We start from the raw sequence: 17755 nt of genomic DNA on the forward strand, positions 1-17755 counted from the left end.
TAAAGATTTTTTTTTTGTGTAATTTTTTTCCTTCATATGTGGGAAAGCTAAGAGAGACAGGAAAGGTGGGAGAAAGAGGAAGGATGACATGCAGCGAGGGGCCGTGGGCTGGCGAGGGGCCGTGGACTCTATATGGGGCGCACACTACCAGATGACCACGAGGTCACCCCATAATTGGTTCATTCTTGAGTCCAAGTGGATGTTTTTGCCAAATTTGAAAAAATTTTCTCAAGGTGTTCTTGAGATAACATGTTAGCTAGTTGGCTACGTAGGCCCATTCTTGCAAACTAACTAACTGTGAACTGTGACTTGTTTCTTGAGCAGTATGAATATAAGAGGATGTTTGTGCCACACAAGTTCCCTGCTACTCTTTAGACTTTGGTAATTGGACCTGCATTTGTATAGCGACTTTCTAGTCATCCGACCACTCAAAGCGCTTTTTACACTACAAGTCGCATTCACCCATTCACACACACATTCATACACTGGTGGCCAAAGCAACCATACAAAGTGCCACCTGCTACTCAGTTTTTAGCACTCTCACACACCGATGGAAGCATCAGCGGGAGCAATTTGGGGTTCAGTATCTTGCTCAAGGATAATTCGACATGCAGACTGGAGAAACCGGGGTTCGAACCGCTGATCTTCCAGTTGGTGGATGACCCGCTCTACCTCTGAGCCCTTCACGAAAACAAGATGGATGGGGTCATGACCTTTTACCTATAACCACCAAAGTCTAATCTCTTTATTGTTAAGTCCAAGTTGACTTTTGTGCCAAATTTGAGGAAATTCCCCTCAAGGCCTTTTTGAATTATCACTTTTATGAGAATGAGACAGACGCAAGGTCATGGTGACATTTTACAACCAAAATGTTATTGAGACCAAGTAGATGTTTCTGCCAAATTTAAGGAAATCGCCTCAAGTTTTTCTTGATATATCACATTCACAAGAATGAGACGCATCAGGTCACAGTGACCTTGATCTTTGACCACCAAAACCTAATCAGTTCATCCTCAAGTCAAAGTGGACATTTATGCCAAATTTGAGGAAATTCCCTCAAGGCCTCCTTGAGATCTCGCGTTTATGAGAATGGGATGGACGGATGGATAAGCTGAAAACATAATTCCTCTGGCCACGACTTTTGCCGACACAGACACACAATTGATCTAATAAATAAATCAATGATTTGATGTTTGAGCAGCTCTAACAGAGGAAGTCAGAGGTTTACTGCTTTCCTCTTTGTGTCTTCTTGTGTTGTATCTTATGCTGTAGTCATATCTTGCTTTGTCACATCCTGTCATGTTGTAACTTTTTTTATATCCTGTCTTGTATCTTGTGTCATCATGTAATCAGATGGACGTAACCTTATCTGGTTCACAACTGGTAGGATAAAGAGCAGAGTAGACTGACCCAGCATGTAGCGCAGGCAGCTCCAGTTGACTCCTCTCTTTGAGTCCAGGTTGTCCAGGTGGTTCTGCACAAACTGCATGCTGGATGTGAAATCTGCCTGATTGAACTCATAGGGAATGTTCCAGCCGAGAGGACCAAACTTACGACGCTCCTGACAGGAAGACAAAGAAGGAGAAAAGTAATGACAGAGGAAAAGAGAATGAGAGGGCAATATTACCAAGTCATACAAACAAATGTTCTTCCTTCTAGGAAAACATTCCTTTACTTAATTTGTACGAGAATCAATTTGCAGAGACGTTCTCTCATCAATGATTTCAATCTTTTTTTGGTCAAAAGTATATTATCATTTTATGGTGTTTTAAAGGTCTAGTGTATGGGATGTAGGGGGCATATCAGCAGAAATATAATTTAATAAAACAGGTATGTTTTCTTTAGTGCAGAGGTCTTCAACGTTTTTCAGGCCAAGGACCCCCAAACTGATGGAGAGATGGAGCAGGGACCCCCTACTATATATATTATATATTATATATTAAATTGTGTTTTATATTATCTGGGCCTAGTACCATGTATAAACACACCTTGTTCTTGTGCATTCAGTACTAAGCTATCCAAATAATACACAGGTTCATATATTCATGTTTTTATTTTAAACATGTGCAAGGTACAGTGAGTAGGGTGGCCTTGCCACTGCCATTTATAAACATATCTCGTCAGCTGATACCAATGCCAAAATCAACACTGTCTGTCAATTGCATGATAATCAAGCATGCAAACTATTCAAATTGACGTTTCTATTTTAAACATAAATGTGCAAACAAAAGTGAGTGATGGCCTATTAGTGCTACTGCCATGCATAAACATACCTGTTATCTTCCATACAATACTAAGCTATTAAAATAATGGACAGATTCATGCTTTTTTTTTTTTTTTTTTTTTTTTAACATACTTGTAAGGGGACAGTGAATCCTCAAGCCATCTGTGGATGGCACTTATAGGCCTACTCTCACATTAGTGAGATGTCTGACCCTGATGAGTCGCAGACAACTTATCTATCCTTAGATGGATGGAGGTTGTCAGGCAGAGGGTCTATCCATGTCTTGTCTCTGCGCCAGGAGTCAGCCTCAGAAAAGTAGTTTCCCTATATGCAACTAGCAGTGGGGCACTGCTGCTGCTGATTATTTTTCGTCTTAGCTCTTTAGAAACTACCGTTATATTATTTGGTGCTACGGACGCTTCATATGCAGGTAGAACAGGTCTATACCTTGTCCTTTTATTAAACAAACGAAATAGCCCTAAGTTATTTATCTTATTTACACGACGGCATGTCATTTCTGTCTCTACATGGTCGCACGTTTACAATTCTCCTCTGCTCTCTGTATGGGGCCGAACCCCCTTGTTAATGTGAGTGTGTGTAAGCACAGATTAGCAGGTGCTAGGCTAGCAGCTCGTCTGCAACAGGCCAAACAGCATAGAAGAAACCTTGATTTGCAACATAAAATAAGTGTTTTTATCTTTTTTATCACCTGGTCTGTTTGTTTTAGAGAGGAAGGGACCTCTGTGGATAATTCAGCTCCTGGTAAAAACCCCCTGAACAATGAACACTGAAGGAATTCTAACCAGGAGAAGTTTCAGCTGGCTGCAATCTGTAACCACTAGATGCCACTAAATCCCCCTAAATCTTACACACTGTTAGTTTAAAGCTCTGAACAAGCAGATAGACTGTATACAGACCTGCACAGTGGTGTGAAGGAAGGCCAAGGCATAGAGTAGAGGTTTCCACTGAGGCAGGCTGCTGATCTCCAACTGATCCTGAGTGACACTGTTGAAGGTCCTCTTCAGACCAGCTTTCATCCCTGATGAAGAGGAGGGGCAGAGGATTAACACACTTTTAATTCAAATAAATTATGAATGGGTGGATTAATAAAATAAATAAATTAATATTAGGTTTAAGTGGTGTCACAGTATTACAGCAGACAATGGTATTTAGAAAGCGATATTATTTACAATACCGTCAAAAATACAGATGCTCTTCTTAATTGTACTCGTACAGAGATACTGTTTTAGGGATGTATTGAGCATAATGCATATCAGACACCACCAGAGGGCAGTCACTACAAGTGGAACAGGACACTGAGTTGGCGAAAATGGCGACTGCGAATGGTGGGCATAAATTTAGAGGACTGTACACAACCAGCAAACAATGGCACAGAGGGACTGTGGGATAAAAACAGCACATTTTTCACTTCTAACCTTGTGAAATAAGGGTTTATTTTGACCAGAGGTAGTGATTGTTGGAACAGTGGACTAACTAAATAAAAAACTAATGAGACCAACTGAGACGTTTTGGTTAGTTTTATTTTGTTGCTGTTGAGTTTGAATGAAGTGTTTTATAATGTTAATCACCTTGAATACTGTCACACAAATGCTGTCATACAGTGTACATCCTGGTTAAATATTAGAAAAGTATAAAAAAAAATAGATACCACCCAAGCCTAATTAATATGTAAATTGGGGCAGAAACCTAAAATACAGGGGTGGGTAGTAACAAATTTCAAGTAACACATGAGTAAAAAAGTAGTTGAGGAAGGACAAGTACTTTTCATGTTCCTTTTTTTAAACTGTACTTCTGCTCTTTACTCGAGTATATTTTTGAACCAGTAATCTACTTTTTACTTCACTACATTTGCCATTTATACAGGGCGTAAAATTAACACCCGCCAAGCGTCAATGGCGGGTAAAAAATGAGTTTGGCGAGCAAAACAAAAACACACACCTGCCAGTGGCCAATGGAAAATTTTGAATTCCATGTGGGTTTTTTTATGTGCTTCGACCATTTCTGCCAGCTGTGTCAGACTATTTTGTGTGCTGGGATTGCATGACATCAGCTACCTAAACCCCAGGCATTCTATGGTAACTTCTGAGCAAGATGTGGCGACACATTCCTGCCGTGAAGCCACCGCTAGAAAAGAGGAAAAACGAAGATGAACATGTTGGACCTGGACAAGAAGAACAGGCAGTTAAACGGAGTACAAATGTTTTACGGCGTTCTATTGGAAAATGGAAACTAGACGAGGCTGGCCAGCCGCGGTCATGGCTGACCTACGACCCCACACCAACACGATGAGCTGCAGCCTTTGCCGCAAGCACGCCAAAGAAACACAGAGGACAGGGTTGGATTTTACTAAAGTTGGATTTTCATACTAAAAATGTAAGTTAATTATTTTTAGTCAAACAAGGCATGATTTTTTTATTTGGCTGGTGAAAAATATGTTTGGCCGGTAAATTTTTGGAGGTCACTAGCCAATGGCAGATGAGGTAAAAAGTTAATTTTTCACCCTGCATTTATACCTTTGTTACAACCAGTCTGCTCTAAATAGGGTTGAGTTTAGGGGGAAAGCACATGAGCACCACCTCTACTGCAGATGCCAATGACACGTCAGGAGAGGACGAGGAAAAGGAAAGCCAGGACTCTTCTGTGCAGACCTCCAGGTGTGTTTGAAGTTCGACAAACTGGAGAGGAGCAAAAATTAAGCGAACACGGTCAGGAATGATCAATGATCATCTGATGAGCCTCATCAGATGATCATTGATCATTCCTGACCGCTTAATTTTTGCTCCTCTCCAGTTTGTCGAGGTCGGCTGATGTTACACAAACACACCTGGAGGTCTGCACAGAAGAGTCCTGGCTTTCCTTTGCCTCGTCCTCTCCTGACGACCACTCATAATTTAATTCAAATGTAATTTTGGGGAAAATATCCATCTTCTTGGTGTAACGCTATAGTGTCAGTTTGCGTCAATGTAGCGAGTGTGACAGTTGGTTAATTAACGGTTGTATTTATATTTATAACACCTGTGAGTGGAGTGATTTTACTGTTACAAGTCCCAGTGATGTTATACTCTATATAAGCACTCACGGAATGCTTCTTGTCTAATCAAATTACTCCGTCGGAACTAACAGTTGTATAATTAACTTTATGTCTTAGCCAAACAGAACACTTAAAATCAACACTATTTTACCACATTTTGTAATTTGTAGACTACTTAAGTAGCCAAACATACCCCATACGTCACATCAAAGTGTAGTGTGTGGCATATCCGATGTACATGAGTTATTACGTCATTGTTTTGAGTTAGTATCCCTCAATGATGTTATCCATCGTGACTAAGAGATGAAGAGTATGGATTGTCGAAGGCTGTAACTGTACTCATTCACCTCATTATTGGACTTGGTATCTCATTATTTTGACTTAGCAAGTCATTATTTTGACTTAGTATCTCATTATTTTTGACTTGGTATCTCATTATTTTGACTTAGTAAGTCATTATTTTGACTTAGTATCTCATTATTTTGACTTATTAGATCTTATTTTTTCCATCAAGTGGTGGAAATGGGCTTCCATACTACCCACATCTGCTAAAGTATAAAAAATAAAATGAAGGAGCAGGGCTTAGGATTGGGGAAGATGATCAGGTGAAGATTTGGGTTTCTGAACTAGATAAAGAGTTTCTTACCAAGAGGAGGTTCATTAGTGAACTTGATGGAGGACTGAAGGAAGGTGATGGAGAATCTGTACACAAACACACACACACACACACACACACACACACACACACAGAGTGAAATTACAGATGTCCAGGACTCCACTACAGTTAAAGGTCATATGTATAGCTTTTTCATCAAAACGAATATTTAAAAAAACAATAATACATCCATAGAACGTCTAGAAAAGTGTAGAATTAAAGTCTATATTTTCCTGAAAAAAATAATTACAGTAGAGAAATAATTGTCCCAGTGCTATGCGTCGCAAATTCTAGCCGACCGACAGAGAAGCAAAACCAGAATCAACACTGGTTCAGCTTTTGATCGTTGGTGTCAGCTGAAGGCAGAAAAAGGGCTAAAAAGCCACGCAGAGGCTGCCACTTTCCTTCTGGACAGGTAAGCTAATGTTTGCTAACTAACGCAGCAGGGTTGTAAAAAGATATACAGTACAGGCCAAAAGTTTGGACACACCTTCTCATTCAATGCGTTTTCTTTATTTTCATGACTATTTACATTGTAGATTCTCACTGAAGGCATCAAAACTATGAATGAACACATGTGGAGTTATGTACTTAACAAAAAAAGGTGAAATAACTGAAAACATGTTTTATATTCTAGTTTCTTCAAAATAGCCACCCTTTGCTCTGATTACTGCTTTGCACACTCTTGGCATTCTCTGGATGAGCTTCAAGAGGTAGTCACCTGAAATGGTTTCCACTTCACAGGTGTGCCTTATCAGGGTTAATTAGTGGAATTTCTTGCTTTATCAATGGGGTTGGGACCATCAGTTGTGTTGTGCAGAAGTCAGGTTAATACACAGCCGACAGCCCTATTGGACAACTGTTAAAATTCATATTATGGCAAGAACCAATCAGCTAACTAAAGAAAAACGAGTGGCCATCATTACTTTAAGAAATGAAGGTCAGTCAGTCCGGAAAATTGCAAAAACTTTAAATGTGTCCCCAAGTGGAGTCGCAAAAACCATCAAGCGCTACAACCAAACTGGCACACATGAGGACCGACCCAGGAAAGGAAGACCAAGAGTCACCTCTGCTTCTGAGGATAAGTTCATCCGAGTCACCAGCCTCAGAAATTGCAAGTTAACAGCAGCTCAGATCAGAGACCAGATGAATGCCACACAGAGTTCTAGCAGCAGACCCATCTCTAGAACAACTTTTAAGAGGAGACTGCACGAATCAGGCTTTCATGGTCAAATAGCTGCTAGGAAACCACTGCTAAGGAGAGGCAACAAGCAGAAGAGATTTGTTTGGGCCAAGAAACACAAGGAATGGACATTAGACCAGTGGAAATCTGTGCTTTGGTCTGATGAGTCCAAATTTGAGATCTTTGGTTCCAACCGCCGTGTCTTTGTGAGACGCAGAAAAGGTGAACGGATGGATTCCACATGCCTGGTTCCCACTGTGAAGCATGGAGGAGGAGGTGTGATGGTGTGGGGGTGTTTTGCTGGTGACACTGTTGGGGATTTATTCAAAATTGAAGGCACACTGAACCAGCATGGCTACCACAGCATCCTGCAGCGACATGCCATCCCATCCGGTTTGCGTTTAGTTGGACAATCATTTATTTTTCAACAGGACAATGACCCCAAACACACCTCCAGGCTGTGTAAGGGCTATTTGACCAAGAAGGAGAGTGATGGAGTGCTGCGGCAGATGACCTGGCCTCCACAGTCACCGGACCTGAACCCAATCGAGATGGTTTGGGGTGAGCTGGACCACAGAGTGAAGGCAAAGGGGCCAACAAGTGCTAAACACCTCTGGGAACTCCTTCAAGACTGTTGGAAAACCATTTCAGGTGACTACCTCTTGAAGCTCATCCACAGAATGCCAAGAGTGTGCAAAGCAGTAATCAGAGCAAAGGGTGGCTATTTTGAATAAACTGGAATATAAAACATGTTTTCAGTTATTTCACCTATTTTTGTTAAGTACATAACTCCACATGTGTTCATTCATAGTTTTGATGCCTTCAGTGAGAATCTACAATGTAAATAGTCATGAAAATAAAGAAAACGCATTGAATGAGAAGGTGTGTCCAAACTGTATATCTGCTGAATATATCTAATATCTAGTAAAGCCGAACTAGTAATTACACTGCACCTAGATGAACTATGTTAAGAAAAAGTTAAAATGTCGGCTAATTTCAGATATTTTACCTAATACTCTAGAAACTGTGTTTTTGGGATGGTAACGTTAGTTTTTTGTGGCTTGTTGTAAAATAGAGTTGTAAAAAGATATATCTGCTGAATATATCTAATATCTAGTAAAGCCGAACTAGTAATGACACTGCACCTAGATGAAATTGGTAAGAAAAAGTAAGGATGATGGTTAATTTCAGATATTTTAGCTCTAGAAACGGCGTATTTGGGACTGTGATTCTTCCGGTTGTAGAGCTGTCAAATAGTGTCGTAAAAAACTAACTAGCATGCTAACTAGCATGCTAACTAGCCGTTGTCAGCCAATTCGTGCCCATGTTCAAGGCATTGAACCTGTCCTCTCAGCCGTGTTTGTGCCTTTTGGATATTTTTTCAGGCAAATATTGGAGTAATATGGCTTGCTGTTCGATTAATTATACCAACAGACCGTCCAAGAAGTCTGTGCTCCAGGTTTTTCGGTAAGTGAAATTCGGAAATTCTAGTGTTATTTTATTTATGTTTATATGTTAGCACTAATTAGCGGGTATCGGTGTCTGCGGTCACTACGGTCACCACCTAGCTTGTCAGCGGCGTGTATCGGTGTCTGCGGTCACCACCTAGCTTGTCAGCTTATTCTTATATTACTAAGCCTTTATTTAATACATGTAAAATCAAGTTGATACCAGAGGTCTCATTTTCAAGTGTGACCTGTATCACAGCAGCAACATCCACACCAAGTTACAGAGCCACAGACAATGCAACACAAGCTTAGCTCGTTAACTAGCTAACCAGCCAGCTAACGGTTAGCGTTCGAGCAAGACGCCAGTCCGGGAATGCATCGAAGTCAGAGCCTGACAGAGCAGTGTTAGGATTTAGGCATTTAGGGAGAGAATATTTTGAACAAAAGGCTGAGGCTGTGTGAGGTTTGAAAATAAAGGTCCACCACGTTAGTTAGCTAACGTGTTGCAATATTAATGTTGTCATATAAGCAGTGTAACGTTAACGTAACATTAAGGCTATACTTGTGTAACGTTATGTAAATTAAAAAGTGGCGAACTGTGTGAAATTACAATAAGGTGTGTAACGTGATTAAAAAAAACTAATGTGACATTTGACTGTCACATATAAAATATTAAGAAGACTAGTGTATGATACAGGCCTGTAGGCGCGTAGTTACACAACAATAGATAATGCACAGACAGAATATGAGGACTGTGATGGCCACCACCTTTTTTTTTTTGCTAAAATAAATTGATTATGATCTGTTGAACATTGAAGTAAGTTAAGTTGTATTGTTTGCATGTAAAGGTGTCTGTGAAGTAGGTAACCTAACACATATATTACTTTTAATATCTATTTGTCTGTGTAAAGTTTTCCTCTAGGTGATCCAGAGAGACTGGACCAGTGGACACTCAACACGAGGAGACAGAACTGGACTCCGAACAAGACTTCCTGTCTTGCAGTGAACACTTTGAGAGTCATCACTTCAGCACTGACTCCAGGATAAAGACACCTTTTTTTATACAGTACCTCACAAAGAGTCAAGAAACTTATTAGTTTAAAATGATGAATTATTGTCCATTATACATTTAAATGCATTACATAAATTACTAATTGTCATACATTACTAAGTACTCGATTAGGGCACAGCTTGCTCTGTACTATTCCTGATAAGGTGAAATTACTGACACACCAGTGCAGTTTAGTGTTGCCATGATGCAAAAGGCCAAATGAAGATTTTATCAATCAAGGAACATGACATGTATTTACCGACTTTAACATTTTATTCAATTCAATTCAATTCAATTTTATTTATAAAGCCCAATATCACAAATCACAATTTGCCTCACAGGGCTTTACAGCATACGACATCCCTCTGTCCTTATGACCCTCGCAGCGGATAAGGAAAAACTCCCCAAAAAAACCCTTTAACGGGGAAAAAAACCGGTAGAAACCACAGGAAGAGCAACTGAGGAGGGATCCCTCTTCCAGGACGGACAGACGCGCAATAGATGTCGTACAGAACAGATCAGCATAATAAATTAACAGTAATCCGCATGACACAATGAGACAGAGAGAGAGAGAGAGAGAGAGAGAGAGAGAGAGAGAGAGAGAGAGAGAGAGATGTAGATAATGACAGTAGCTTACAACAACATTATTGAAAGTAATAATATTATAGTTATAGTTCTGGCTACTGTGGTACAATATAATAATTTTAGTGCCTTTTATGCAAAGACCCTTTATCAAAGTGAGAATTACTACCTTTTTCCCCACATACAGTCTGTGAAAAACCAATGGAAAAAATATTCTCATAATGAGACAGCCGAACATAGCATGATTCCACAATGGCAGTGAGCTTTGGTAACAGTTCAGTTTCCTTTTGATAGCAACAATTTTAATGTGGATGAATTGCATACTGTACATTCATATTCCAGTTGTCTTGATAGTACAGTTAAATTTAAAATCACATTCAAATATAAGGTCAAATATCTACAGAACCTAAACACAAAACTATTTTATGAATGACAGCCACTTACTCAGCAATAAGATCATTTTGGTGGTGAGTGGGCTTTTAACCAAGACAGGCTGTTGTCAATGTTTTCAACCTGTGTTTTTAACCTGTCATCTTTCTCTCATGTAGGACTCTTGAGGAAAGTTACAACGCCTCGACCAATGTGATATTTACTCCACAGTAAAGAGGTTGTTTCACAAGAAATTAAGATTTTGCAAATTATGACACTGGGTCCTAATCCATAGGTTTTATAATCACTGTTATAAATCTTTTCATTTATTTCATGTGTACTTTTTGTAACCTTTTAATAGTGATGATTTCATGAATGCAAGCTCTGACTTAATTTTGTTAAAGTGTTTGTGTAATGGTTATAACTTTTGCTATATAAAATGGATCAGACAAAATTTACTTTAGAGTAAAAGCAAATTTTCTGAAAGCTGTCTTTCATCAGTTTCCTGTGATGATTGGAAATATAGTGGTGATTTAAACCATTAACAAAATATAATCGTTATTAATGGTATCTTAATGTTTTCATTTATGTCTTAACATTTACCCAAGTTTGCATTTGTCTTAGCAGAATGTAAAAAAAAAAAAATGAAAAGCTGATGTTATGTGCTGGTTTTGTTTGGACATTTCTTTAAGACAAATGAAGAAAATTCACTGAGAAACGATTCTCCTTTTGTGAAAAACAAGGAAATATCTGCACACTGAATAGTTTTAAGTCCCGTAGGAGGTATTATTTATTTGTGACGTTGTGACATATGAGAAGGTTCTGTGGGTATTGCTCGGTATTGAGGCTTATATAGTGAGGCTAAAAAAAAACAACACATAATTGGCTGATTATCTTTCTGTTTGCCTCACTACAAAAAAGTCACAATACCTTTGCCTGAAGAAGACCCTCTCAGAGTTGGCAAAATAGTGAACAAGTGATACCTCCTTGGGGGCTTCAAAACTATTGTGTCCAGCGAATTCTTTGTTTTTCACTTTGAACCCTTTTATCCAGTCACATTCTTCTGTGTTAAAACTAGACTTCTAACAGAGCAGCAAACAAAGGTTACTCTCCAAAATCTTCTCAGGCTCTGCTGCTGGGTGTAAGGTGCTTAGTTATCTTCTAGTACAAAGTTAAAATAATCAGGCCCACACAGAAATGGACTGCTTAATTTTTTGTCAGTGACAATGTTAAACATTAATGCTTAATGTTTTGTCTGTAGTGTATGATTTGTTTGCCCTTTCAATTGACAGTCAGATTTGATTGTGAAATACAACATTCAGTCAGTAACAAAGACAAAAGGAGTGCAAATATAAATAGAATTTATTGAAGTTTTAAACAAGTTATAGATGAATATCAAAAACTCAACATTAGCCATGACAGCCTGGGCTATGATCAGGCCTAACAAAATGTGTCCTAAAGGCCCAATTCAAAAGCAGTGACACTGCCAACAGTAAGCAGTTCACTGCATTTGGAGGTGGTCTTTAAGACAATTAACTAATTTACTTAAAAACATATAATTTCTAACTGTAAACACATTTCCTGGCCTTATCAATCTTTGCTGGATTGCCACCAGCCTCCTACCTACACCTTTGGGCCAATGAAGAAAATATTATCTTAATGCCAGGATACTGGAGGTGAAGCTGGTGCAGGTCCTCCTTCATCATGCTGACCAGCTTGACACTGCTGACCTTCCTCATGTCACTGCCGCCACAGTGGATGATGAGGACATCTGGTGCTGCTCTTCCTCGCAGGGAGTAGGAAAAATATTGACAGTTTCAATATGTCAGTTCTCAACATTGTCGGTATCAAAGTCAACAAATAACAGAGAATGTGTTCAAAACTGAACAAAAAATAAATAAACCATCACATCATCAAATTAATATTTAGTAGTCCTGCCATTGGCACGTAGTAGAGCTCTAATCCTGGCTGGCATGTTCCCCACGAGCCTTTCACACTGTTGAGGGGTAATCTTGTCCCATTCTTCTTGAATTACTGCTTTTAATTCTTCTAAATTCTTTGGTTTATGCTTTGAAACAGACCTTTTGATAATCCACCACAGATTTTCAATGGGGCTCATGTCCGGGGATTGAGCTGGCCACTCTAAGACCTGGATACTGTGCTCCTGCAGCCAAGTTCTACTGGCCTTGGATGTGTGGCAAGGGGCATTATCTTGTTGAAACATCCAGTTTTTACCTCGACGGAACAGTGCACGCGCAGAAGGGAGCATGTGGGTTTCGAGAATGGTACAATACTTAGTAGAGTTCAATGTGCCATCACAGACAGTGAGATGACCAACACCAGCAGCACTCATGCATCCCCAAACCATGATACTGCCTCCATCATGCTTGACAGTAGGTACTGTACATGCTGGAGATAATGCTTCGCCTGGCCTTCTGCGTACCCTCACATTAGTAGGAGGAAGATAAAGCTGGAAACTGGACTCATCTGACCACAAAATCTTCTTCCAATTCCTGGCTGTCCAGTTCTTGTGTGCCTGGGCCCAACGACGCCGGGCTAACCTCTGTCTCTCATTGATCAGGGGCTTCTTGATAGCCTTGTAGGACCTTAAGCCATGATCTAAAAGTCGGCCACGTACAGTGCGGGTGGAACACTGGACACCAGTTTGGTTTGACCACTGCTGCTGAAGCTCCTGTGATGTCATTCGGCGGTTTTGCCTGCACATGCGAATCAGGATGCGGTCATTTCTTGCTGAAGAAACCCTTGGACGCCCAGATCTTGGTTTGTCTTCCAAGCTGTTGGTTCGCCTGTATTTCTGCAGAGTGTATCCAACTGCTGAAGGACTGCATCTGCACTTCCTGGCTATCTGGCGGCAGCTGTACCCTTCCTGGCTGAGAATCTTTATCTTCAGGCATGTTTCCTGTGTTAGGTTCCTTGTTTTAGCCATTTTTGTGTCTGAAGAACTTTCAAATGTGCTAACTTTATGTAGACACGAAGCTTGGCAACAAAAATTGTGTCTTTTAATAAAAAGAACGACCTTCATCACTGGTACCAAAATGACCCAATACTCAAAATTTTTTATGTATTTTTATGGAACCAATCAATTTTAAGTTTTTAATGGCTTTTTTAGGATTTATTTAGTATTTTGGCTGTGACTGTACTAAAAGAAATTGCACTTGAAGACCTAAGAGTGATTCTTAATGCAATATTTCACAAATGCATGGGGTGTCCGAAAACTTTTTTCCACCACTGTAGCTGTCACCAGTGCTCCACACTGTGCATATGAAAGTAAAATGAGTGTAATAAAAAATTAGCGTTATATATTTAAAAAAAAGTTGAAACGTTTTTTTTTAAGATAACAGCTGAATCATTGTTTCAAGGTTTGTTGTATAACGTTAGTTTCAGCTAAACTCAACTTACCTCAAGTTTTGTGAGAGAGCTAGCAGGGCTTGCCAAAGTAGCGTAGCTTCTTAGCCTAGCTTGTTAGCCTTAGCTAACTTAGCAGCGCCGAGCGAGGTGGGCGTGTTTAAGCAACCAGGCTTCCTTCGGCCTGCCTCTTTGCCCATTTTTGATTGTCCGGGAGTTGGGCGGAGTCAGGCACTGCCAAGATGGCAACGTCCAGAGCGGAGTATTTTGAGCTTCATATCCACTCTTCAGAAACGGATGGATGACGTCACGGTGACTACGTCCATTATTTTATACTGTCTATGGGGAATCCGTGTGTCCACCACGACAAAGGATCCTAATTGACTAATTACGTTAGCATTAGTGACGAGTACAGCTAAAAATGCTTTACAGAGATTGTTACAGTGTGTTACAGGGCGCACAAGAGAGGATTCATGATTTATTATTATTATTATTTTTTAATTAGTGTTCCACAAAAGACTCTTCACTTGACATCGCTGTCTCCAGTGTCTGTCGTTTACGAACCTGGCAACCTACAGAACTGAAGAGTGGAGCAAGAGCGGGCGAGTGTGAGTGCGACACCTACTGACCGGGAAGTATGAATCCTATATCTATCATCTATCATCATTAGTGTGTTATTAGTTCTGGTGTGATGAACACTGCAACTTCCAGAGTACGCCAGCAGGGTTTCGTTGTGTCTTACTTTGGGTGCACGTCGGTTGTCAGCCACACTCGGAAACCTTTGTGCACGCTCTCTGGGGTTGCTGCGGTGACTGTCTCCAGCAGCTCGTCCAGGAAGTCCAGTCCCAGGTGGCAGTTCTGGAGGAGGAGCCAGCCGCCATCCGTCATGCTGTTGGCCAATAGCCTGCGAGCGTGAATCTCCTGGCCCTGCCCCATGGAAATGGGACGGCACGGTGCCCCCTGCAGGCAGAGAGTGCATCCATCTGTTCTCATTCTCATATCCATCTATGTTCAACCTACTCATCCATATTTTTATATATCTAAGACTTGGTGTTAGGGTTAGGGTTTCGCTATTTTCAGACATCCAGGTCTTTTAAAAGCAGGATCTCAGTCTGAACCAATTTTTAGGCTTTTGGTAATAAAAGAGTCAATGGATGATGGGTTTTCCAAGTCAAACTTTGATTTGAAGTATTTTGAATTATTGACATTTTAAAGCAGCTTTTCACCTGTTTTTTGATATTCAAAAATACTAATAAAAATCACAGGACTTAAGAGTGACTACAATGAGCCATATTTAATCAGTGTACCCTTCGTTCTTTTTCGTTTTTCCGTTTCAAAACCAAATCAGAAAACAATCTTGATTTTCTGTTTTAAAACCAGAACAGAAAAGCGGGAAAACAGAACAACAGAAATCACACGTTTTGTAGTTGTGTTTTGGTTTTAAAATTAAAACAGAAGTGTGGCCATAACTAGGCTACAAGTAGTTGAGAATGGAGCGCTCCTCTGTGAAGTTCAAAAGTTCCTCCGCAGATCTCCCAGCATTCCCCGAATTTATCCAAATATCACAACAACAAAACAAAGAAATTAAAAACTTAATTTTCACGTTCTTCTGTTTTAATTTTAAAACAAAAAAACAACTACGAAATGTGGGATTTCTGTTGTTCCGTTTTCCCGTTTTTCTGTTCTGGTTTTAAAACAGAAAAGTTAGATTGTTTTTCTGATTTGGTTTTGAAACGGAAAAACGAAAGAACGAAGGGTACACAGATTATATTTATATCCTACCCAACTTCTATCGATTTATTGATCCATTAACTGTTAATCATCATCAATACTTCCTCTATCTTCTCTGTCTCCATCCACCCACATCCATCTCTCAATCCCTTCATGCATTTCTGTCCATTATCTGATTATCTATATGTTTTTTTAATGCTCCCCCCTTTCCCTGATCAATTCATTATCTCCTATTGCACCCATCTATTGTAATTTCCCGTATTTAAATATCCCAACCCTTCATCCTCCCATCAATTATGTTTCCTCCATCCACTGATTTATTTTCCACATTAATCTTTATCTCTCCACCCATTGCATTCATCCATCCCATTCATGCACCTTGTTCTTGGCCAGCCTCTCTATGTTTTCAGTTGGATCAGAGCCCATCGACAGCAGACAGACCATCGGCGTCCTGTTGTCGCTCTCTGCCAACATGGCGTCCAAGTCCAGAACCAAACCTTCAGCATACTGCTGACCCAGAGAGTCCGAGATGTAGCAACGCGCCTGGTCAACACACACACAAATACACACACTATTTCATTCTCACTGCCAGAGTGCTAGCGTCACATTGCAGGGAACAAAAGAGTGCTGGCGTCACACTGCAGGGAACAAAAGAGTGCTGGCGTCACACTGTAGGGAACTAGAGAGTACAGGTGTTTCACTGTAAGGAATGAGAGAGAGCTGCTGTCATAATGTAAGAAACTAGAGAGTCCAAGCGGTACATTGTAGGACCGAGAGAATGCCTGTGTTACATTGTAGGAAAGGAGAGAGTGCCAGTGTTACATTGATGGGAACTAGAGAGTGCCAGTGCTACACTGTAGGGACCTAGAGAGTGCCGGTGTTACATTGATGGGAACTAGAGAGTGCCAGTGTTACACTGTAGGGACCTAGAGAGTGCCGGTGTAGGGAACACGACAAAGTAAACAAACTTGTGCTGTAGCATACATGTCATGGGCAGACAGAGTGTTGTTTGTGGTATTGAAGAATAAGGACCACACCAGCATCTAAACTGCCTGATGTGACATTTGCAGGTACGTTTACATGCTGTTTAAAGTGCAACTGAGCAGCTCATTTAGCAGTCTGCAGCCTGCAAACTGACATCAACAGAGCACTTTTTCCCCAGTTAATGTTTATTTGATGGATCGTTCAACATGCTAAGGTGCAGGACAAGATATGTGTTCATGTTTGTAAGTTAGATAAGAAGGAGACTTCAGCAGAAAAGATAGTGTGGTTTTTCTTATTCTAAAAATAAATTTCTCGCTTGTGATTTAATGATTAATGAACACTTCCACTATACATATTGGTTCAATCCCTACATTTGAGTATAAACTCAAATGAATTAAGCAGTGGTATGGTCTTAGTTATATTTGCCTTGCTGTTATTTATATACTTCAGTGTTTCGCAGTCAGACCTGAGCGGTGGTTCTGTCGGGACACCAGCTCCGGATGAGCAGAAGCTTCCGGAAGGTGTTGAGCTTTTCCTCATACCCATCAGGCAGTGTTGCATCCTCTGGCGTTGGATGGTCAAACCATGTCCTCCAGGCACGCTCGTTCTGGCTCACCTGGACACACGAAAACATAACTGCTGTAGGTCTATGTGTTCCAGATTTACCTGCTCCAATGTTAACACACCCGGGTTCTACCTGGGTCAGGATCTGGGTGAACGGCAGCAGGCTGGACAGCTGCACCAGGTTGAGCCAGGTCTGATCTAGGATCCAGCGCCGTGGTTTGGATTCTACAGAGTTCAGATCCAAAGAGGCTCCGCCTATGGAGATAGCATTTACTGTCAAATGACTTGAGTAAGTCAAGAAAAGAAAAGAATGGAGAGAGGAGGAGGAAGAAGATAAATGTGTGACCTTTGATAAAGGTGAGCACTTCGGGGTGCGAGATGTTTCTGGCCTGGAGGTCGATCTTTAGAGCCAACAGCAAAGTGAAAAGCAGTTTGTGTTCCTCATACAGACTCCTGGCTGTGTAACAGTACACCTGAGGGAGGGACAAACAGGTAGTCAGCAGGATACTGCACATCCAATCAAAACCTAAATCACAGCATACTTCT

The 17755-nt window shown here is 40.5% G+C and overlaps 1 protein-coding gene across 2 annotated transcripts in view; it reads right to left on the minus strand.

Moving 5' to 3' along the window:
* dnah5l (dynein, axonemal, heavy chain 5 like) overlaps positions 1-17755 on the minus strand; it is a 207067-nt gene that overhangs the window by 27318 nt on the left and 161994 nt on the right. For both annotated transcript variants that reach the window (XM_078162985.1, XM_078162984.1), the window contains 8 exons: positions 17556-17682; positions 17343-17464; positions 17112-17261; positions 16040-16204; positions 14673-14890; positions 5923-5978; positions 3142-3263; positions 1411-1561 (listed from right to left, as the gene is read on the minus strand). In XM_078162985.1, coding sequence (XP_078019111.1) covers positions 1411-1561; positions 3142-3263; positions 5923-5978; positions 14673-14890; positions 16040-16204; positions 17112-17261; positions 17343-17464; positions 17556-17682 — 1111 coding nt within the window. The remainder of the gene's footprint in view (positions 1-1410; positions 1562-3141; positions 3264-5922; positions 5979-14672; positions 14891-16039; positions 16205-17111; positions 17262-17342; positions 17465-17555; positions 17683-17755) is intronic.

This window comes from Epinephelus lanceolatus, chromosome 20 (assembly GCF_041903045.1).
Source record: "Epinephelus lanceolatus isolate andai-2023 chromosome 20, ASM4190304v1, whole genome shotgun sequence".
In the NCBI taxonomy this organism is placed as follows: domain Eukaryota; kingdom Metazoa; phylum Chordata; class Actinopteri; order Perciformes; family Serranidae; genus Epinephelus; species Epinephelus lanceolatus.